The sequence below is a fragment of the Tympanuchus pallidicinctus genome, unplaced genomic scaffold (genome assembly GCF_026119805.1).
Source record: "Tympanuchus pallidicinctus isolate F22 unplaced genomic scaffold, pur_lepc_1.0 scaffold12, whole genome shotgun sequence".
Taxonomy (NCBI): Eukaryota; Metazoa; Chordata; class Aves; order Galliformes; family Phasianidae; genus Tympanuchus; species Tympanuchus pallidicinctus.
This window is the reverse complement of record NW_026294637.1, coordinates 16,928,612-16,952,848: the sequence shown is the minus strand read 5'-3', so window position 1 is coordinate 16,952,848 and position 24,237 is coordinate 16,928,612. Positions and strand designations below refer to the sequence as shown.

The window sequence follows — 24,237 nt, the reverse complement described above, 5'->3', positions numbered from 1 at the left end:
CTCCTGGAAGTTTTCTGCAGAACATTACTAGGAACGTCATCCTCGGGAGGTTTTATTATTTCCAAGAATTGCTAGATGTAAAACATCACAGTGAGTACTAAGAATTCTGAACATACAAGATGACATTTTTTTCTTCCTACAATGAAAATGCATTTATGAGCCAGGGCTAATTAAACAAACCCTTTATCAACCAGTACCCCAGATGTACTCACCCGATTCAAGAACTTGTTTCTTAGACATAGGAAAAAAGTTGCAGTGCAGTGACTGCCTAACTTCAAGCACACGAGAAAACCTGGTTTCTCCGTGGGAAATGCTCAAGCGCTGAAAGCTAGCAGAATGCCTGAGTGCTTGGCTGACTGAAGCAACACAGAGCAATGCAAACAACCAACATGAAAGAACCTGATTCTTGCACGCAAGTGGTCTCAGCAGTCTTAGTAGAAAAACAGAACTGAACAACAGCTACAGAATCAGATACTTCTGGCAATGCAATAAGGCTATTAAATACAGACTCCAATCCACTTACCAAAATACTCTGACTTCCCCCATCTTTCTTTTCTCAACTATTACCAAGGCTGAATATGCACTCTTGTTAGGGTGCAACCCCGGCCTTGCTTTGCTGTTGGCACTGGGGTTCCCCCTTCAAAGTCTTCTCTTCTGTCTTAACATCTGGGTAACATTCAGTGCACAGATAAATTATAGTGATGTATGTAAACAGAAACAAACATACACAATCATCACCACTAGTAAATCCTATTCAAAATACTTGGGAAAAAGCAAGAAGAGTTGACATGCACTTCATTTGAATTTATGTTGGAAAAGTCACAGACAGTGACAGAAAATGTAAAATTGTCAGAAAGCAATAAATTCCTTTAAGACTCATGGAGATAACACAAGTGTATAGAGAGCTGGAAAATGCTCCAAGCCCAGCTACTTAATTTTGTTGGCAAATGTTCTTCTGGCAGCTGCTAGTTGGTGGCATATCTGCCCCCTTCACTTCAGCCAAGCAGAAAGCCAGTGCCTGTTTAACTCCGCCATGATGAGACTGTAAGTACTTTTAACCAAGTCATGCTTTTCCAGAACATTCAGGTTTTCTGCTGAAAGTTTCCTATTCTTCAACAAGTCGTTGTTGTTTTTGAGAAGCTTCTATTACTTGTTCATTATATCTAATTTGAAGTCTCTCTGAAGAATGACATATCTACCTTCACAATGAATGGGAACCAAACCACAGAAAAAAGTAATTAACACCCAACACTGGGACACGATACTTGCAAAGGAGAAAACCTGTTTTTGTACACCAGAAACTCTCAGTCCTTGGTTTGGGGAAAGAAGCACCATCCGAAGGACTAAGCACCAGTTGCCTGTTATATTGAAGCAAATCAATTAAGCCTGCTCAAATCTGGAAACTCATTCCTTGGCATCAACACTCACAGAATGCACTCATTATAACTCACAATCTTCTCAAGAAATAACAAAGCCAGCTGACTCACGGTATCGGGAATTGAGGAGGAAAAAAACCTCTGAAGGAGCATAAAACAAAGGTGGATGAAAAATATATTTGTATGATATGCAGTTTTTGCAACATTTCATAATCTCTTGAAATTCAAATCTTTTGATTTGGGTGAGAAAAAAAAATAGACTTTCTGTTTTTCTGCTGAAGAAACACATTTCAACACAAACAAATGTGCTGTCATTCATTAAATGAGCCTTGCACAAGACCAACTCCAGCAAACCCAATGGCAAAGTTACACCTTCATTCTCTTTCAGATCTGAGGTCTTTGAGGATATTCAGATACTTAGTAGAGTCCACCTCTGTTGCTTTAACCAAGTCAAGGATTCTGAGCAGCTACAAATGCATTTGATGAACCAATATCCAAAAATCCTACCCTCCTTTGTGCTCATTACATGGCTACTTTGTGATCGCATTTTTCCTTGGTGTAAATCCAACCCACAATCAAGCAGGCAAAGGAATAGATGCAAGAAGTATCCAAAACAAATTCAAAATGAGAATGGTGAATACAGGGAGATACAGGAACAAGACACTGCATCAAGCTTTGGAGAAAGTGGTAAAAAAGAATTAAAACAGAACTTTAGACTACATCCAGCAGAAGAAAATCAAGGAATACAGGAAAACTTGCTGTGAGACAAACTCAAGACAGCAACAGAGATGAGGTGAGTATGTTAGTGCAGTCATCAGGTGCCTCCAGGGTGCTGATTCCCATAGGAGAAAACAAAGATTCTCAAGGAGATAGGAAAATATTTCTTTACAGGGAATGGACTTTATCTAGCAAACCTGAGTCTCTGGGAATTAGGATATTCAATGCACAAAGAAAGGATTCTGTAAAACTTTTCAATGGTTTACAGGTTCTTTTTCAGGCAGGTTACATGTAATCTACAATCCACAGTCACTATCAAATGATGGGAAATGCACAAAGGAATTTTATGCATTTGTGTAGCTCCAGCACCAGAGGAGACTGGAGATACAAAGCCATCCTGAGACCTCTGCCTGGAATCAGGGAATCCCTTCTGAAAATGCCCTAAGGCAGTTTGGATACACTAGCTAGAAAACCCCCACAATGAGCAGAAATAGGAAGCAGAAATACAAAATGATACATGTAAATAAATTTCATTAAATAGAACCACAGAAACAAACAGTGGCATAATATGGTAAGTATGAATCCATCACAAGTAATCTACCAATCTTTTACATACACCACAACTCCCAATTTTTATTTTTTATTTTTTTAATATCTCTGTAATCTTCACCAAAACGTACCACAGAGTGAAGAATTTCACTTCTTTTTGGATAAAAATGTTTTCTCCTACAGAACCAGGTGTATTTTTAAATGCATAAGTTCAGGTTCTCTTCCAACATACTAGTTGGCATCAAGTGACAAAAAAAAAACAACCCAACTTTTTTGGTGACAACTAATACATCATAGTATACCTGGAAAAGCAGCCCTAATAACTTGGGAATTTTCAAGTGTAGTCTAAATGTCTCCATATCAATGACTTCTCTTAGAATAAAGTTGGAAACTATAATAGATTATCCCAATTTGGTCATTTGTTGTAGCATGACTAAAGCATTCTCCAGCTTCCAAAAATATATTCATTAAAATATTTGTAAAGAAATTCACCATTTGTTTCATTCTCTTACTTTTACGTGCAGCAACCCAGAACATCTAAACATTAACTATGAGAGAAGATCATTCCACTCTTAAAACAGATCTTTTTATAAGACAAGATCTGTAATCTTGAATTAATTCCTTATTCCCAGTGACACTAGTAAGATTTTTGTGAGACAAAAATGCATAAAATAGGCCTCTTCCATGTCTGTGGTGATCCAGAGATGATTATCTCTTTTTGTAGCTGTTCAACTGTCTTTCTTGCCAATTCTAGGCAACTGACAAACAGCACTAATACAACCAAGAGCTTTTAGTTTGCTAAGAGCAGCAACTGTTAGACTTTTTTTCCTCTATCCTTAAGTGCACTCTCTGACATTTATTCGCAATCCAAAAACCAGTGTTAAATTCTTGTTAATTCAAGTGACATCATACAAATACCTTGCAGTTCTGTGCGTGGTGAAAGTCTTTGATCATACATACCTCTGAAAAGAAAACAGACAGGATGACTAGGCTGATCCAGTGAATTACTCCTGCAAACTGTGAAGCACTTGAAACTGCAATTAACACAATACAATGAAGCATCATTTTAGTAGCAGAATGCAACTTAAGTTTAATATCATCAGTACTGCTACAACTTACATGTGGATTAAGCTTTCTTCTCTAAATTTCATAATGGAAAAACCAGAAAAGAAGCAGGATGTAATGGGACATTTAACTCCAGACCTGTCAGCTGTTCACTCGAATCCAGATCAGCATGTTATCAGCTGCAGCAGCTTTGCAATGGACCATTCACACATCAGACTGCTGGTAAGCAGTGACATACGTGTTTTAGGACTGTTACTGCTGCACACTGTCACTCCATGCATTGCGTTAGTAGAAGATGTGTGACTAGATCCTGCCTACCTGCAAGTTTAGTTAGAATGTTGTAAGGAAACAGTGCTCCACTATTCCCACATTACTCCTTGTATTCATTCTTTGATAATTAAGCTCAGAAGACCTGTAACCGTCTGGAACTGGTCATTAAAAACCAGAGCTTTATAGCCTACTTCTAATCGTATAACTAAGGCTCTCTTTACAGCAGAGACTGTTTTTATGGAGTTAAATCAGTGTCTTGAAACATGGAGAATTTCTCAAGGAAGTTTACTGAAATTCTAGGTTCAAAGTGCCCTTCATTGCTGAAAGCCCAAAGAGTCCAGTACCTGACCTACTGACAACTCTTACTCTGGAGGTCACATACTCTGAATTAAAACAACAAAGAAAAAAAACCTTCTTTCTTTACTTTAGGGCATTAGTGAGTCTACCTTTCCTACAGCAGATGGATTACAATACTCTGTGCAGCCCTGCTCAGAGAGTCATGTACCAGCAAAGCTAAAGGTAATCAATGATTCTGCGTGCATAAAAATGCAAGATTATGGCAGAATTCCCAAGAACACCTACAGCATGCACTAAACTAGGCATCTTATTTTAAAGTTAAAACCGATTAAAATGGAAAGAAGAAGAAAGGAATGTAGAAAGAAGTGAAGATACGAAGAAAAACATTGATGGGCTGCTGCTGGAACTTACACAGCTGAAGCTCATGGGGACTTGATGTCAGAGGGTTTTCTGCAGTGCAGCAGAGGAACTACTTAGAGATGAAACAACAGGAAAATGTAGTACATATACCTATCCCAAGGCACTGTCTTTATAGGGTGGCATAACGAACAAGAAATAGAAACCATCTGTAAGCTATTTTTCAGAGATGCCGATTGACATTAAGGCTCCAGCTGCCCCTTAGTGGACAAAAAATATATAGCAGTAAGAATGTTGAAAGAAAATCAATTTCTGACGGAGGAGATTGCTGGATCCACTGCCAGACAGCATGCAATCAAATTGCCAGTTATACAGTAAATCTGTAAAAGTCTTCCAAGTCAGAAGCTTCTGTTAAAGAGCTGAATCACTAACCCATACTCTGGCTTTGTACATTTGCTTCTTCCAAAAGATTCCCCTTTGTGAAAGGTCTGCAAAATGAGAAGGCTCTTCTCCAAGAGGTGCTCATCCCCCACTCTGTGGCAGCTTGGATATATCCCTGGGATTTGGTTTGAGGCAAAGCATCTAAAAGCTCCTCAGTTGCTACCTATATCAAAACAGCACCCCACAATTATTTTACCTGTTACCCTTTAAAAAAAAAAAACAACAAAAAAAACAGCTAAAAGCCAAATAGTTTTGCTTTCACATTTTGCTTGTCTGGAGCTATGAGGACAACATGAATACAGACCCAGCTTTTTAGTCATGAAGACTACCATTCAGTATAAAAGTTAAGTACAGTCAGCTTCAGTCTAACTCCTCCTTTCATTTATACTCAAAATGCATGTCTGGAGGACAGTAACAAAGAATGCATTCTGACAAATGGTGAGTGGCCATTACAGAAGCTTGTACTACCAGCTCTTGTTTCTGATTGCTGTTGTTGATGATGGTTTCCTGGTAGATACAAGTTTCTGCCAGGTGTAGACAGCAGCTGCTCCCCGCGTGGTTTGGGCAAGCCTTCAACCCATTCATGCAGAGACATCACTGCGTCTCAGTACTCATTTTCCTTGGACAGCTTCACAGACAGTCAGACAGCACCTGATCCAGCAATCAGGTAGCATTATGTGCAGCCTTTCAGGTCCACGGTCTTCAGGAAGACCTGATGCCTTCTACAGAAATACCTGCTGCAGTTGACTGCAGAAGGAGGACTAAGATGACTGCCTGACTTGCTCTCCTCCAAAACTACTGAAGACAGTGAAGGGACAGCATGCTCTGTTTTTCTGAGTACAGGAGTATGGGTTGAAACTTGCCAAGTTCAAAATACTTGCATCACATGATAAGGCATTATTTTGTTAATGCATGCCCTACACATTTGCAGGCCTGGTCTCCATCACTGATACTTTGTGTGTGGGAAAAGTGCTACCAAGGACTGCAATAAAAATATGAGAAAGGTACTTTCAAAATCACACAGCCAGAAAAATGGACTTTTCATGCACTAGTTTTTCACAAAAAAACTCAAAGCACATTAAAATCTCATTTAAAAGAGAAAAAAGACTTCCTAAGCAGCTATCAACTATAACATTTAGCATTTGTTATTACAAACAAAACTGCCATAGTGCATCCTAATGCACTGCTCAATTTCACATAGAATAAGAAATCAATTTCATATAGAACAAGAAATCATCATAAGTTCAAATTACATATATTTTCAAAAAGCATGATTATGCCCTGAATGCTCTTTACCACTTCAAGGTAAGCAATGTACATTCCTTGTACAACACAACTGCAATACCAAGCATCATCAAGATAACCTTCATCTGATTTTAAGCAAAATAGAAAAAGTTCAGCTTAACAAAGGCAAGAAGTGTGATGGGTTGTAATGCAAAGTAGCAACACAGAGCTACATTCTGTTGGGTGCTGAGGGAATCCACACAGACAGGGCAGGGATAGCAGCCTAACAGTAAAATCACCTGACCTGACCAAGCACCTGTAGGTCACATACAAGGTGCAAGCTATGGAGTTTTTAAGGGTATGACATGCACCACATACAAAGAGAAGTGGGCCCTGAAAAATAGTCACCTTTTTGGAAAAATGAATGGTAAGAAAGCAGGTGCTTCCAGAAGAAAGTCTCCAGAACTGTATTAGAAGTCTAAAACAAATCAACAGAAAGAGCTTTTAAACTCTTGGGCTCCACACAAAGAGAAAAATGAATATATAAATATAAAGATACATCTTAGTATTTACTGAGTATCTCATTCCATTTTTAAGGACTTATATCCATAATTAGCATTCTGGACTCATCTGAAAGCTACAGGTTTGTCCAAATTATGGGCTTCCCCATACAAAATGGTAAGTTCCAAGAGACTGCTGAAAATAACAAATGGAATGAAATGGTCACGCTGGTAACTGTGTGTGCAGTATGGACAGACAGGGCTGTGAAGAGAGGTGGGGGCAAGTTTGGGCAAAGTTGTGGAAAGACAGCTCAGTCACTGATTCTTCTTGAAGGGTTTATAAAATGGTTGCAATTACCAATCAAGTCCCCTAAAGTAATCTTATTACAACACTTAAGTCTTACACTGAAAGCTAACTTCACTAATATCAACAGAAAAGTCATGAAAATAGCAAAATGAGAGAATAAAAACTATGCTTGCCTAATTTGAAGTTGCCACAGAGGACACCAGACTGTGACTCTTTCATGCTGTGCATTCATGGAATTGTCTGAACCTCATTATTGACATTTCAATATATTTGCAGGGAGGTGCTAAAGGCTAGTCTACAACAATTAGAGGGAAAAACATTTGTGTTCACAACAGGTTTGTATTGCAAATATTGCAAAAGCAAAAAAAAAAAAAAAAAAAAAAGAATGGAAGAAAACAGTAGTAGGGAAAAAAAATCAACATGAAAAATCGCACTGTGGAACCTGTGTAGAGTGAATTCAGATAAAACAAAACTCCACCTAGGCAGTTATTGGGATCACTGTATATTAGAGTAGAATGATAATCTGTAACATTTCAGCACGCCACAAGATAGAAAACCATAATTTCAATTCCTACCTGCCTCAGAAGTAGTAAATAAGTAAGGAAACGCCATGAAATAACCTAGCGTGTTCTTCACATCTGTCTATCCGTGTGTATACAAGTATCAAGGAGATTAACAATACATATGACTTTTCTCCTTTGTTATGGAGAGTTTCTGACCTGAACGACAGACCTTTCCAGGTACCAGCATACAGATACCTGCACGTACGCTCTGCTCGTATCCTCTGAAAATGTGTCCTATATCAATTTGGTCAGCAAAATAGAGAAGGGACTGACTTCACTATACCAGGGTTCCACAAACACACAGTTCTTGCCTAGCCTCCTAACCATTTACATGGTAGGGAAAAAAAATCCTCACCGATCTCCAACCCACCCCTTCAAAAGCCTCCCGGCAAGTTAAGCCCTTATGTCATTAAAATAAAAAAATTAAAAAAAGAAATCCTCCTACTCACACTGGAGAAGCTTTATATCTATTAGGAGTTCCAGAGTCAGAAGAATCACCACCAACACTACACAGGCTACCAGGAAACTGTTGAGACTTGCACTGAGCAAAAATACCTGCCACACAGCTGCTCGCCTCCCACAGCACGGTTTTAGCCAGTTAGATCTAAGAAAAGAAAATTAAGAGGGGAAAAAAAAAAGAAAAGAAAAGAAGAAGTGAAAAAAGAAGAGAGCTACAGAGCAGTGGACTCAAACAGTAAGTTCTGCTATTATGGATACTCATCAATGCTGTACGTAGACTGTTAGAGTCACTCACTGGTTTCTTTACTAAGGTTGGGCCATTTTCCAAATGATTACAGTGTTAAATCCTGTTTGCATTTGTCAACTGCACCATCCACTTTAATGAGCACGGTTAATTGCAACTGTTACACGGGCATAACTTCACCCTGGGGATCAGTTGTGTCTCAGCTTCAATGAGTTTCCCCAACCCTCCTGAGTACACCGATGCTCAAGTGTCTTCCAATGGTCTGAGTAATGCAACACTGATTATCATACAATGCTTTTCCACTTTCTTCCTGTCTCACTATTTTTCATGCACCTTGATTTTGATATACACGCTGCAGTTACTTATCTGTGGTAACCAAGACACAAAAGGACTCAGCTGTTCAGTTAGAAGGTTTTATAACAGATTATCTGGTATTTAAAGTTACGGTCTTGCACCTCATCCCTTCTCAGGTATGAGACAAATCAGACAAGAGGAGCAATCAGTTGCACATTATGGAAAAGGAAAAACAAAATTTTGGAAAGGACCAAAGAGTGGTTCAGATACTCCATAACTCAGCCTATACCAGCAAATAGTAGACAGCCAAAGTGTCAAGCAACTGGCTGGGGCTGTCTAGTTCACCTACTTTGAGTAAGCCAGCAGTCTATTTGTGCACCAGGCTAAACAGAGGTCACCTTGTTTTGGAGGAAAAAGAAGGATCAGCCAAAGTGAAGGGAGCTGCACTATGCCACTGATTTTAAGGGTCAGAGAGCCCTCGATGGCTTACTTAGTAGTACAGATGTAGACTGTGAGTTCCAAGGTTCAAATGAACCATGAGAAGAAATTAAAAACAAACAAACACACACAATGAACAGAGCTATTACTTCAACAGCAAGTAATGCTGCTTGCTAAATTACGGTCCACAACAACTCCCTGTTTTCCAATGTGTGTTTTCAGGAGCGATGAAATTCAAGACATCACTTGGATCAGTACCAAATCTGCTGTAATTGGTTTCAGCATCAGCTAATAACCACCATCCAGCTAAGAGTGCAGCTCATTCACTGCAACACCCAGGTTCCAGTTGCTAGAGCAGCTTTGTATCTTTGCAGAAAACTATTACTATCCTGGTTCCCTAAGTAGCTGGCAGTCACCACCCTCTGCAGGGTTGTCAGAACTTTTGGCTCTAACCAAAACCAGTAGCTGGATTTCAGAAGAAAACTTGTTTATTGCAGGGAGAGAAACTGGAAGAATTCCTGCTGAGTACATCTGTGAGGATGAGAGCTCTGGAAGGAAGCTGATGAATCAATAAATGTTTTACCAGCACTTTCCCAATACAGATACACATTTTAAAATGGGTTGTTGAAACTTCCTGCTTTTTCTCTTGAAAATACTTCTGTCAGGAATCACGGTAGCATGCTGTTCAGAAATAAAAAGCCCATCCTGATAATTTTTTTTCCTTCTAAAATTCTCCCATAGTTTATTACTGGTACAGTATTTATTGTATCATTTCTCCTCATAGCATTTTGTAACGTTCCTACACTGGCCCAAGTATTCCAGCCTGTAGCAGCAATTCAAACCAGTTTTTTCTCAATTGTGGCCTGAAAAGAAATACATAAAACAATCATAATGCACTAAAAAATACACAAGGCACTGGATTTTAAATACATTTTTTTTAAATCTAAGGAAAAAAGAGCATTCTAATAAGGCCTTTCAGCAAACTTGTCATTTTTTAATGGATTTTGTTTGCCTCCATCTCAAAACAGGATAACCTGTTCTTACCACAGCTGGTATTTTTGTTTGCTTGTTTTCCAAGATCTTCCCAAAATAACACTAGAGACTGGTTTTGTCTATTTAGTACAGGTTTTAGTTCTATCCTCATCTTATCTTTACCCTCCTGTTTCCAAAAAGACCTGCTTTGCCAGCATTTTAGCATTGCAGGGTTGCTTTTCTTATTTCCTATTCTCAGAACGATCAGTAGAGGGCCTAAATACACTCTTCTAAAAATTCTATGTAGTTAAGATTTTCAAATACTACAAGTGTATCACTAAGCAATCTGTGATACTCAGCATGCATTACCTGCAGACATGATAATCTTTATTCAAGTTAATCATTACTTAAAGAAACACTAAGGAATGCAGACTTATTCTATCTACCCTGTTTCAATATTCTCCCAATTCCAAAATGCTTCTGTTTGAAATTACCAACTTATGTCTGGAAAAGCAATAACATTAAGAGGTGAAGTGCAGATCATCTGCATGTTTGCTCCTATATATCACTCCTATAATATATAAATTGATTTCAAGTACATGAAGTGTTTGAAAATTAAGCCTGGAAACCTATCTTCAGTTTCCAATCTTAATTCACTAAACCAAGGTGCACTTGTTTAATGCGTGTCCTATGAGCAACAATCAGCACCTTCAGCTAGCAGACAAGCTCTTCACAGATCTTCAAGTCCTCTGAATCCACTGACACCAATACTTATATCAAGCTCTAAAAAAATGGTGCACAGGACGGTTTTTTTCTTGGAAGCTGAGAATTTAGTTCATTTACCACGTTAATTTGACACAACTGTATTATAGAGTCCTGATCTTCCCTTGGTCTGTTTTGTTTTTTCCTACATATCTTCTGTAAAGAAAGGACATAAATAAAATGAACTACAACTAGAAATATATTTTATGCAGATAAATCTATTGACACACTAACCACACCAGATCCTAATAAACAATCTCTTCATCTCCTTCAGCGCTCTAAACTGTCTTAGTAGAGTATCTCTTTCTCATGATATAAGGGTCATCCATTCAGTAGAGGAGAAATCTGGTATTTGAGAAAAACAAATCCATACCAGAACTAGGGAGGGTTTAAATCTACCTTCCAAATCTTGGCCTCTGCTCCTCTATTCAGTAGGATTATCATCTACCTGCCTTACAGTGCCTAGATGAAATAAATAAGGAATATGTTGGCTGATAGTGATGCAGGGTTATGAGAAATTTAAGTATACTGTGGAATTTTACTGGGGTAAGTCTTTTTAAAGATACTTTCACACATGGCTGTGTGGAAAACCAATCTGTTATCATCACTGCTAGTTTTATTAATAAACAGCTTGGAAAAAAAAAAGAGCATAAGGCAAAACTGGGAAAGGTTTAACATATTTCTTTGGTAAGGAACAACTACAAACAATTTGTTCAAGCTGTTAACAGCTGTCACTGTTTCTATTTTCTGATGTAGCAAACAAATATCCCAAATCTGTATTATACCTTACCCTGGTTTTTGGTTGGTTTTTTTTGTTTTTGTTTTTGTTTTGTTTTTTGGCTTAGTAGCAAGTGTTTGCATCTCACAAGATGGATATGATTAGCAACCAGAAGGATGGATAAGATCCAAATCACTAACTGAAGGAAAAAAAAAGCCATGGTCAGGAAGTAACTGAAACACAGAGTTTCAATAATACAAAACCTGAGACCAAACAGACAGGAGCCTCACAGGAGACTACAGAGAGCAGCTGGAGGCCTTTGGCAATTGTAATGAACAAATAGAGCTCTGCATCCCTCTCCCAGGCTTTTCCTACAAGAATAGTTTAACTACTGAGGGCAGCCTCATCCTTTTTCCACTAGAAGTCTTACAGTTTCTAAGCCAGCTACAGTTCTTAGAGGACTGCTGCAAAACTCTGTTGTTCTAATGGCAAGAAAGGCCTCCTGACTTCATCCTAACCCCAAACCCAATACAGCCAGTACTTGTGTCAATCCTATTCTTTGTCTGATTGCTCTTTTCCCTTGCTGGCATTTTGTCCATGATACATTCATACACAGCAATGACATTTCCTCATTTAAAGAAGCGAAGTTGGGAGGAATTGTCAGTCTGTTTGGGGGGTAGGAAGGCCCTACAGAGGGATCTGGACAGGCTGGATCACTGCACTGAGGCCAGTGGGATGAAGTTGAACAAGACCAAGTACCAGGTCCTGCACTTCAGCCACAGCAACCCAAGGCAACACTACAGGCTGGGGGCAGAGTGGCTGGAAGACTGCATAGAGGAAAAGGAGCTGAAGGTGTTGGTCTGTGGTCAGCTGAACACAAGCCAGCAGTGCACCCAGGTGGCCAACAAGGCCAGTGGCATCCTGGCTTGCGTCAGAATCACAAAGCAAATCCAGCAGGAGCAGGGAAGTGATCATCCTCTGTACTCAGCACTGGTGAGGCCACACCTCAACTACTGTGTTCAGTTTTGGGCTCCTCAATACAAGAAAGACATTGAAGCCCTGGAATATATACAGAAAAGGGCAACAAAGCTGATAAGGAGTCCAGAGCACAAGACTTATGAGCAGAATACCTGAGGGAGCTGGGACTGGTTAGTCTGGAGAAGAGGAGGCACAAGGGAGATCTTATCACTCTCCACAACTCCCTGAAGGGAGGCAGTGGCAAGGTGAGGGTCAGCCTCTCCTCTCGTGTAACCAGGGATAAGACTAGAGGGAATGGCCTCAAGTTGCAGCAGGGGATATTCAAAATTAGATGTTCTTCTCCAGAAGAGTGGTCAGGCATTGGAATGGGCTGCATAGGGAGCTGGTGGAGCCACCATCCCTAGAGGTGCTCACAAAATGTTCAGACGTTCTGAGGGACAAACTGGTGATAGGTGGACAGTTGGACTGAATGACCTTGGAGGTCTTTTCCAATTCTGGTGATGCTATGAACACAGACAATAGGAACCGCACATAATATTTTGGAATAGGTATAATTACATCAGTGCTTTTCAGCTCTATCTGAAGTATCTTAGCTGATGCTTTCTAAGCTCATTTTTGCCTTCCTCACAGATATATATATATATATGTATATATCAGACTATTTTTGCCACAGATATAATGTGATTATATTATATATTATATATATTATATATATTATATATATATATATTAAAACGATTCTTCTCATTAGGTATTTATTAGGCTTCTCCATTTTATGCTAAGGTTAACATCAAACCTAAAATCAACCTTTAACAAACATAAGTAGAGCCATACTGGACTGGAATAATGGCTTGATATACTGTTTCCAATAGCATCTAGGAGCAGAATTTTCAGGATGCACAAGAACACAAGGGCAAATACTTCCCATTAAAACTCTCCCAGCACTGAAATACTTGCAGCTAGAGTAACATTCCCAGCCAGATGTGGGTTCAAGGATTCTACTTAGTAACCTTCAAGGCTCAAAAAACAAACAAACAAAACACTTTTCCACAGACTTGTCCAATTTCCAGTTAGGTCACAAAAGCTATTAGAAGCCACTCATCCTTTCACAGGTAGTTCCACACATTTTACTGCCCTTGTGGTGAAGTACCACCTTTTTGCTTGTTTTTCAACTGGCCATTAATCTATTAATGTACCTGGAACTTGGATTCAGGAGAGAGGGATCAAACTTTTAAACTCTTTGTCACCAGTTCTGTAATCTCAAATCTCATGTTAACCTTCTTTCCAAATTCAACAATCCTAGCTTACATAGTTCTAAATCTTAGATCACTCTTTTCCAGTTCTTTTTTGTCTACCATATCCTTTCTGACAGGGGCCAGTACTACACACTCACACTCAAGATGTGGGCAAAGCTTGGATTTACAGAGAGATACAAGATGAGGAGGAATTTAGGTTCTAGGATGAACGCAGTAACAAGCTACTCTAGACAACAACATCTGCAAAGGGAAAAGCTCAAAAGGATATGAGAAAAAGAAGTTTTTAAATCATTGAACTTCTTTGTAACACAGCCTGACATTTCACGCGCTCTTTAGCAAAGAGCTGATCACCTCTCAGATTCTGAAGCACTGAACACTCATTTTGTGCTGCACTGCAGGTTTCAGTTTTGGACTGGACAATCTATGTGCAGCAGTAGTGATACAGTACTGTACAATGAACAAATCAGCATTACAGCCTTGCTTCCTGTATTTCATAACGGGATTTTGCATCATCTCTCTGGATTCAGACCGTGACTGGCATGTGAAGGAAGTTTAAATAAATCACTTTTATAAATACAAAGAATTAGCAAACTATGAAACAGCCCTGACATTCAAAACCTTGCACCTTACCTCTAGCCCTGATCTGATCATGATCATTCATCACATATGAATGTGATGAATGGCAGGGGGGTTGGACTCTATGATCTCTGGAGGTCCCTTCCAACCCCTACAATTCTGTGATTCTGTGATTCTGTGATCATATATGCTTCAGGATTTGCATGCCTGCACAGGACCTTTCACAAAAGGGACTACATTTTAAGTATGCTGCCAAACAAAAAACAAACAAAAAAAGATAGAAAACAAAAGAAAAACGGGAATTTAGTCCATCTGGTTAAAAAAAAAACAAAAACCTTCAAGCCTTGCAGAAGCTGTAAGTAAAAAAACCTCAAAGATGAAAATAAAAACTGGAAATGAATATGAAACAGCATTCACTGGACACAATTACAGAAGACAGATTCAAGGAACAGATATCCCTTTCTTCCAGGATGGGTGAATATCTTCAATCAGGGAAGACTTGCAACCAATCCCAAATGATAGGAAAAAGAATCTTGTGAGCTTATGTTAACTTCTGAGTCTCTGTATCTCTATTCTTTGTTCATATTCGGCTTTCCTTCTTTTTTATTTCCCTGTCTATCACTTCACATCTCATTCTTTTCTCAGATATGCTGACGGCTTCCTTTCCAGCTGGCCTGGGACCAAACAAATCTTAGACTATGCAAAAATGCATAGCTAATGGTGGATAGCTATGTTGAAAAATAGTATTTTGTAGCTGAGAACTTGCTCTATTGAGAAGTGTTTTCATGCTCTTTGTAGTTGCTGTAATTTCCTGAATTAAATACTTCCAGAACAACCTTCATAATTTAAAGTTGATGCATCTCTGCTTGCTTCCCAGCCACCACCAAACACAGATCTTTACTGAGACAGGTTCACTGACTAATTGCATATTACTTCTCCAAAAGTAATATGTCTATTACAGTCTATTACACAACTGGCTGTGATGGCTGTTACAGTTTATTATGAGTGATACCTCCTAATTGGAGATTAAAGAAAATATGGGAAGGAGAGCTGGTCCCAGTCCCTGCTTGTTTCATAGCACACACCATTTTCAGCATGTAGACAATTTCTGAACTGTTCTCCATCATTTTTATTGATCATTAATGTAGAAATATAAGGCTTTTTTTTTTTTTTTGGATAACAGAACACTCAATTGGACAAAAAGGAAATTAAAGTTGATGTTAATATTTTAAAAGCTCCTGAACTTTTGGGTGATTAATCTCCTCAGAGAAACATTATTTTCATGCAAACTGAGTTCATAGATACATAGAGACATAGATTCTCCCATAAATTCACAGACATGAAGAAAATCACCTGCTTTGCAGCTGCTTTTGGGACACAAGTATCACCTTACCTGTTAGAAATGCACATTACGTGCTCTCCTCGGAACCCAAGGCAAATTTTTTGCATGAACTCATTTCTTATCTACATGTCTCCAGTCAATGCCTCAACCGTTTCTGCAGTGTCTAAGTACAGAATGCAGCACAGAGTAAAGATATCCTAAAATTAACTGCAGGGCAGACAAGCAGGACTGGTAAGTAATGAACTCACTGGTTCTGAGAATCAAGCTACTATTTACTCACAGTGCTTCACTGGGTGAAGGACGTGCAACTTTTTAAATACAGATGGCTACAGTCACATAAAAATCAAAGTGCTTTAGTTGCAGAGTGTTAGCATTTACCAGAAATTTTCATTTTCTGAAAAAACAGATCCATAGTTTCATTAATACCAGGCACGTCAGCCTCACTGCAGCTAGGAAGCAAGCCTGATTCAGCAATCCCTCCTATCCCACACATTGATGCACAGAGACCACAAGCACCTTACTGTTTTTAAATGCAAAGAAGGCAATGCCAGCCCATCCACATGATTTATAATTAATAACTTCAGTGCATATTTCATCCAACTTAATCTTCCTCCATCATGTAAATCTTTGGACTTTCCCTTTTTGAGAATTCTACAGAATGAAAATAAGTAATTTTTGCCTAACACACATTAGAAGAAGCCATAGTTTGTGGTTTGTCCAGGGGTTTCTGAAAGAGCAGAAAAAGGTATCTTATTGCCTAATTACACTTTTACCACTTACAAGTGTACTTCAGGGACAAGCATGACATGCCATCAAATCTGCACTCCTTTCTTTGGTGTTTTATGCAGGAATCAGTACTGTAAACAATTTCTGACAAAAATAGCTCAAACTTTCAACGTAATTCCTTCAATAACATTAAGAGACGGGAACTGACTGCTCTGAGAATTTGATATGATAGAGCCAAGCCCCATCAATCTGCACAAAATAAACTTTTTATTCCTGCACTTTTAAGCCACATAAATGTCAGGTTACATACGACCTTTCTAGCAAAAAAATAGATTGCAACTTTTCTTCCTTCCTGTTCCCCCTCCCCCTGCCATTTCTGGTGAGAGGAGTAGTTAGTCTGATGCTGAGTCTGTGGGCTGAGCTATTACCCACCTGTTCCTGGTAGCCAATTAATATCAGTTGTATTGAGAGAAACATTCTGTTAAGTTAAAAAACAAAAAGTCCCCTAGTTAGCACCACACTATCCTTCACCAACCAGGTTAAACTTGCACACATGCTTGGACTGGTGCAATTTGGCCTTAAATAAAGAAAGCTAAAGGAAAGCCTTGGGGAGCACATAACCAAATAATTACATCAGAAGACTACTTTACTGCCCACTCACTCATCTCTAGCCTGATGTCTCTCTTGCTGCTCTGTGCATGGAGCTGGACACATAGTGATGAAGAGTTCCTAGCTTCTGAAATGGGTTGGCACAATACCGTGAACAGCAAGGTGTTGCAAACCCCAGTAAGGTCTCAGACAGATGCAGTTTATGTCCACAATTCACTACTTTCCAAGTCCTTTGCCACATTCCTATTATAACTTTCCAAGAAGTGGGCACATGCCAGACCTCACTGCTGCAGTGCCTTGCAATTACAGTTAGCATTGTTTGTCTACACACAGATCTAGACCATTAGATTCCTACAGAATGTATGCAGGTCATACTGATTGGCAACTTCCCTGAAATTTTCAGGGGAAAAAAAAAAAAAGTGGAAGTGAACATCTGGAGGTCTGCAATGAAGGCAGACCATCACTGAGTGGAAAAACAAGGCCTATGTCCCCATTTAGTACTCTGTGGCGTTTGCACTTTCAGTATCTCCACTTGCAACCTGTGCAAAAGCAGTGGGGACATAGAGCTTCACAATTATGAATATGGATGCTGGCAGAAAATACAGGGAGTCAGACATTTTCTATTGCTTCCTGTGCTGACCTTTCTACATCATCCTCTTTGTCTACGAGGGAGAAGTAGCTGGCAGTTTCTGTACCAATGTGATCTGATCCTCCACAGATACTTCTTACTCAGGTGGAGAAGTGAGTCAGACAACTAAAAAGGCCATGAGAGAGAAAGCAGAGCATGCCCATAAAACCAGACACATTCCCAAACAAGCCACAAGGTGGAATGGAGGTAGATTTTCACTTGGGCTGTCAGCCTTCTTGATCTCAGCTCAGCTCTTAAATTTTACAGGACAGCCACTGCAAACAGTGCTTCTGAAAGGAAGGAGCCATTCTCATGAGGAAGATGCAGCCTTGGGACGTAGCTGAACATATTCAGCCAAAATGCACTAAGACATACAAGCTAGAGGTCTGAATTTTCTTCACAGAATCCCCTCAGCAGCTGGGAAGTCTGGATGGCACCTACTTATTTCCATTCAGAATGACAAAGCAACTGAAGTTATCTGTGTGAAGTAAGAGATCTCTGCTGAGGAAAAGAACAAGTCTGTTTCTACACTCAGACTACAAAACTGTTCAAACAGTCACAATGAGAGACCTGTGCACTTTGGCACAGTGAAGACTGGAGTTTCAGATCATAAAAACCTATTAAAATCCATATTTGAACAAAACTGGTATCGACTCAGCACCAAAATAGCGTGAGGGTTACACCTGCACACTCAAATTAATTTTCAAGTGCCTCTCCTGGTATGCAGAGTATTTTGCGTTACAGTTGTACCATACTTACATAACCTCCTTGAAATGTATTTCCCCTTGTTTAGAGCAACAGCTTTCTGGAGACGTCACAAAGTCTAATTTGGAAAGAAATTAAAGGCAAGAGTCTTTCCTCAGTACTCTTCCCTGACTAGCATTCAGAATACCTGCTGAGCGGAGATCAAGCAGGTCTCTGCTGATTTCTGAGCACAGGTTAAAACATACTCAGCTGTTAATATTTTGAGGCTTATATTAAGCCTTTTAATGGCTTCATCTTGAGAGCTCTGTATAACCTACTGTTAAGTGTTTTTAGACAGATCTTACTGGCAGCGGAGTATATATAATACATTCAGTGCAACATACAGTGGAATAGCAACCACAGAGACAGAGGGGTTAAGTACAAGTGCTCACCTAATCTCCGTCCCAAGGGATATTAAGCTGTACTGTCATCATTCCAGATAACTGCGTCTTCTTAAAGACATCTAATGATTGCAATTCTACTCCCCACTTCCTCCCACGCACCACTAGTCTATCCAAGCACTCTGCTGTCCTTGCTCTTCTCTTCTTTGCTGTTATTCAAGTCTTTTTACTTCTTGTCCTAAATACCATAGAGATGGAACAGACCATTCTCTTCCTCACTGTAAAATCCCTTATAATGTCCCCAAAGTCTCTTCATATGAAATGGAAACAGTTATTTCCAGCAGTAGCTGGCTATTTCCTCCAATGGCAGGTTTTCTGCACTTCTCGTCATTCTCACTGTCTCCCTCTTTATGCTTTCAAGTTGACACAAAACTTTCATGAAAACCATAGCACAAGAGTCCACTTACAGCCACTTGAGGCCTGAATCAGGCATAAGGATACCTTATGTTCTGTAGAACATAAACTGACACTGGGTTATGTTTCAGCAAATGTTATAAACTGATCAAGATCTTTTATTCCAACAAAAGTGGAGCAGTTCTAAAACAGCAATAACATGCATGTATCAAAGTCAATATTTTCACATAAGCAAACTACACAATTTAAATTATACTAGGAAAAGCAATGATATGTTCAGGAATCACTGACAGGGTACTGTCATTACCTTTCAGTGAGGGGATCTACAACCACAAAAAAGAGTCACAGTAGCTAACCCTCTGTTATCCTGAAATACCACCAATGAAGAGCTTTCATCAGGCCACTCTGCATGTGTGACAGACTAGAGACTTGGCCTAACTTTCCCCATCTGACAGAAATCTTCCAGACTGGGTCAAATAGTAGCTATGAATTACGTAATCTCAAAGAGCCCCAAACCAGCACTGATTAGTTATATTAGAAAAAGTCATTTCCATCCTGTGACAGTGACCTTAATGTTTGATCACTGTCACAATTGAGACTGAGTTTGAGGATGATGGGCTGCTCCTCTCCAACTCAGAGTTTTTATTGTTTTTGTTTGTTTTTTTAATTACAGGCAGAGGAATTCCCATAAGATAAAATTAGAAAATAAAGCTTTGTCCATTGTACTTACCCTTCTCTTTGGTACTCCTCGTCCAAATTTGACAAAAGCTGGGACCCAGCCACAGACAGATCAAGTGCAGCTAAGGGTAGATCTCGATAAGCAAAATTAACAAGCTGTACAGGGGCAATGCTTTTGGTCTCTTCTTCAACTTGCTGCGAAATTATCTCAACTTCTGAAACACCACCTTCTATCGCAGGCCTGAAAACACAATAAGCAAAATAAAAACCTCTCTCCACAGAGGCACACACATATATACATCTAATCTATATAAGCAAATATAAAAAAAACCAAGCAAATAAAAATAAGTTGGAGACAAGAACTTCACAGAAGAAAGAAAACAACAAATTGTAAGGCCAGGTCATTGAGAGAGGTATCCTCGGTAAGGGGGACAGATCAAATGTCTTCAAACTTGTCTTCAGTAAATGTAACACAGGGCAACAGAAATCTCACAGATAAAAGAAAACAGCATGTCACACTCTGCTTCAAAAGCACTAAATATAAACAAATGTGTTATGAACAAACAAATGTGGAAACAGTGTATGAAACCAAAAGCAAAATATTTGTGCAAAACAGTCAAGAACAACAGAAAGAAGGCGTGCAACTACACCAAGAACTCACTGCTTTGCAACTTGGACAAGTGAACAGTGAATAGTTAAGCTTATTAATTAATATACAAATCAGTAGTTAATGGATGAATTTTGACCCTTCTCACTGTGGATCACTACTATAAAGAGTTTTTGAGAGATGGGGACCTGATTTCATTCAGCCACATAAGATTACTCTGTTACAAGTTACTTCAAAACAATTCTGAAAGGAGAACAGAGACTCAGAAGAATTATGTACTCCTCTACAAAGCTTATCTTAAGCAGCTATTTGTACTGCTTCCAACTCCAGGCATGTATTTTTCTACCACTCCAGCAACATTAATGAGAACTGAATGCAAGCAAAACCAGCATCTCACTTTATCCACATCCTCCACGTTTAAAATACTACTTAGCTAGAACTCAAACACTGTCAGCTAGCATACCCTCCTGCACATGAAGGATGAAATCATAGTAGGACAAAGCTCGTATGAGAAGTCCCAGTAGAAACTGATCCTTTGCAGTTCCCAGTGAGAGTTCCTTGCCTCACATGATTCAGAATAGAGTGTAAACAATCTGCTCTGGTATTTATCCTCAAGATTTTATTAACTTCTGAGAAATCTCATGCTAGTTTTCAGAAGCTTTAAGCGGCAGGTATGAAGGTCTTTTTCCTTTGAGATACAGTTAAAAAGCATATAGCACCCAAATCATCTCTCATTTGACTGCAAAAGTCGCATGGGTGACTTTGCTTTAAAGAAGTTTATTAAAATATTCCAGTTATTCAAGCAAACTAATATGTAGGGCTATTGGTTTTTGTTTTTTGGTGGTTTTTTTTTTTTTTTTCAGAAAAAAAATGAATTATTTAGCAGAGTTCTTAACTCATGTATCTTGTAAATCTGAAGATGTGAGTGAAGAAGCTAGAACTCTAGATGAAAGGAAAAGAAAAACCTATTGCTCAGAGCCAGAACATCAGACTAACCCTTTTGGATGGAAAACATTCATCCAGATTTAAAGGAGCTAATCACTACCAGCATTACACAAAAAAGTCATTTGAAAAACCTGAAAAAGCTTTTATAACTCAAGTATTGTCAAAGAAAGGCTGCGCCTGTATCACAGAATCAGAATATCCTGAGTTGGAAAGGACCCCCAAGGATTATTAAGTCCAATCCCTGGCTCCACACAGAACCGCCCAAACCCTGCATGTAACAGCAGCATCCAAATGCTCCTTAGGCTCCAGCAGCTCAAGGCCATGCCCAGTGCCCAGGGCAGCCCGTTCCAAGCCCATCACTGGGGCAGAACCTTCCCCTAACCCCCAGCTGCCCTCCCCCGGCACAGCTCCATGCCGTTCCCTCAGGCCCTGTCACAGAGCAGAGCTCAGCGCTGCCCTCCGCTCCCTATGAGAAGCTGCAGTTGCCATCAGGCCTCCCGCCAGCCTGTTCTGCTCTGGGCTGAACAAACCCAGGGACCTCAGCAACACACATCCTGCCCTCAAGACCTTTCACCACCTCTGCAGCCTTCCTTTGGATGCTCTCTAATATTTTTACGTCCTTCTTATATTGTGGCACCCAAACCTGCTCACAGTGCTTGAAATGAAGCTGCACAGCACAGCATGGAGTGGGACAATCCCTTCCCTCATGCAGCTGGCAGTGTCAGGTCTGATACACCCCAGAGCCTGACCCATCAGCCACTTTTTCACCTACCACTATTTTCCTCCCCCCCCCTCTTTCTCTCTCTCTTTCTCTCTCTCTCTTTTTATATATATATATATATATCTTTATATATCTTTATATATATATATATATGTATATCTTTATATATCTTTATATATATATATATATATCTTTATATATCTTTATATATATATATATATATATATATATATATATATATATATATATATTTATCTTTATATATCTTTATATATATATATATATATACTGGACATTTTGTCCAGATCAACACTTTGAGTAACAATACCAACAGCTTTACTAAAATTACATCTGCTGGCTTCCCTTGGTCATGCAGGTGAGTAACTTTGTCATAAATGGAGATTAACTTCACAAACCCTCCCCCTTGTGAACCCACCTTGGTTGCAACCAGGTTGCATTATCTTTCAGGTGTTTTCCTATAGCTCCCAGAATAATTTTATCAGGCTCTGAAGTAAGACTGACAGCGCGTCATACTGTCACACCATGCAGAAAGTAAAGGGAGATACTACTGTATGTACAACCTAAAAGCTCATTTTATTTTACTCCTTGCCTAACTAGTGATTGAAAGTATTGAGATTCATGTCATTTCCAACAGAACTGTATTTACCTGTCAAGTCAAATCAGAGGCAGGCGCTAATTATAGCAAGAAACTTCTCTCTGTGATTTTCACCTTTAGTGACTGTGAACCTTTACCCTTACAAGTCTAAGATGAGCTGACTCAGTTTTGCATGAAGACCATGTAGAGATACCATTTCCAGTATTATGAGGGGGAAAAAAGGAAAATGGATGAGTGCAGCCTTCCCCCTCTCAACAGAATTTATCTTCCATGTTTCTTAGACAGATTATATCATAGGCAGAGTCTGATGTGAATGGGTTGATTAACTGCAGGACAAAGGGAAATGATTTTAAGTTGAGGGAGGGAAGATTTAGGTTGGATGTCAGGGGGAAGTTCTTCACAGAGAGAGTGGTGAGGTGCTGGAACAGCTGCCCAGAGAGGCTGTGATGCCTCGTCCATCCCTGGAGGTGTTCAAGGCCAGGCTGGATGGAGCCCTGGGCAGCCTGGGCTGGTATTAAATGGGGAGATTGGTGGCAGGGGGTTGGAGATTCATGATCCTTGAGGTTCATTCCAACCCATGATTCTGTGTGATTCTGTAATGTGACTGAAAAGAAAACCAAACCAACCAATAGACTGGTGTTGGCAAGCAGCCTTCAGACAGTTTTGGTGAAAGGGAAATGGATATAAAAATGAGACAAAGTAATTTTTAGCCACTGGCTGTCAGTATACATCCAAAACTTAGTGCATTCTTGCTTTTTCTGTTAATTCACACTCTTTAGGCATCTGACAAAATCCCACTATCCCTTCTCAAAATAGCAACTTTTCTTTCTGACATCACAACAATATTCTCCTACAGGCAGGAATTGTTCTTGGGTAATTAAAATAAGTTATAATTATCCTGATATGGTACTTACTGAGGACTGGTCATGTTGGAGGATGCAACTCAATCAGCAGCAGTTATTGCATTCAACTAATTCCAGCTGCTTTGCACAGATGTTCTAGACATCCAAAATGAGGCTTCTGCAAGAGTCAAAACAAAATTATCTAAAACAGTTAAAAGAACTCCAAAGGGCTGCACTGACAATTTTTGTCATGTTATCAGTTCACTTCATTATTTTATTTCCCTTTATGATTCTTTTCCTAGGCATTTCGTTCTGGATTGACTCCTCCATTTTATGGGAGGTGTAAAGCTATAGATAGACACCAGCTCATGTATGTACTTCCATAACAACACATTTTGCTTTAAATTTCTGGTTCACTTAGAAATAATCAGGCAGGGGGGATTTTCAAAGAAAGCTTGGGGATTCAGGAGCACAAATGCTATTGAAAACCAATTAATATTTTCTTTTAAAAATAAATACAATTTAATATTTAATTTAATATTGAGACGAGTGCTAGTCTTGTCTACAAAGCCTGGAGAATTGTTATCAAACATTCTGGTTAGGTTGTTACCAAGACAATACTTTGATCAACAAAGTCCACTAACATTTGGAAAAGGTGACA

The 24,237-nt window shown here is 39.2% G+C and overlaps 1 protein-coding gene across 4 annotated transcripts in view; it reads right to left on the bottom strand.

Moving 5' to 3' along the window:
* The window catches only part of TMEM266 (transmembrane protein 266), a 107,501-nt gene that overhangs the window by 35,135 nt on the left and 48,129 nt on the right, over window positions 1-24,237 (bottom strand). For all 4 annotated transcript variants that reach the window (XM_052672197.1, XM_052672195.1, XM_052672196.1 and 1 more), the window contains 4 exons: window positions 23,649-23,754; window positions 19,898-20,086; window positions 8,116-8,270; window positions 3,603-3,676 (listed from right to left, as the gene is read on the bottom strand). In XM_052672197.1, the coding sequence (XP_052528157.1) occupies window positions 3,603-3,676; window positions 8,116-8,270; window positions 19,898-20,086; window positions 23,649-23,662 (432 nt within the window). In that variant the 5' untranslated portion in view covers window positions 23,663-23,754. The remainder of the gene's footprint in view (window positions 1-3,602; window positions 3,677-8,115; window positions 8,271-19,897; window positions 20,087-23,648; window positions 23,755-24,237) is intronic.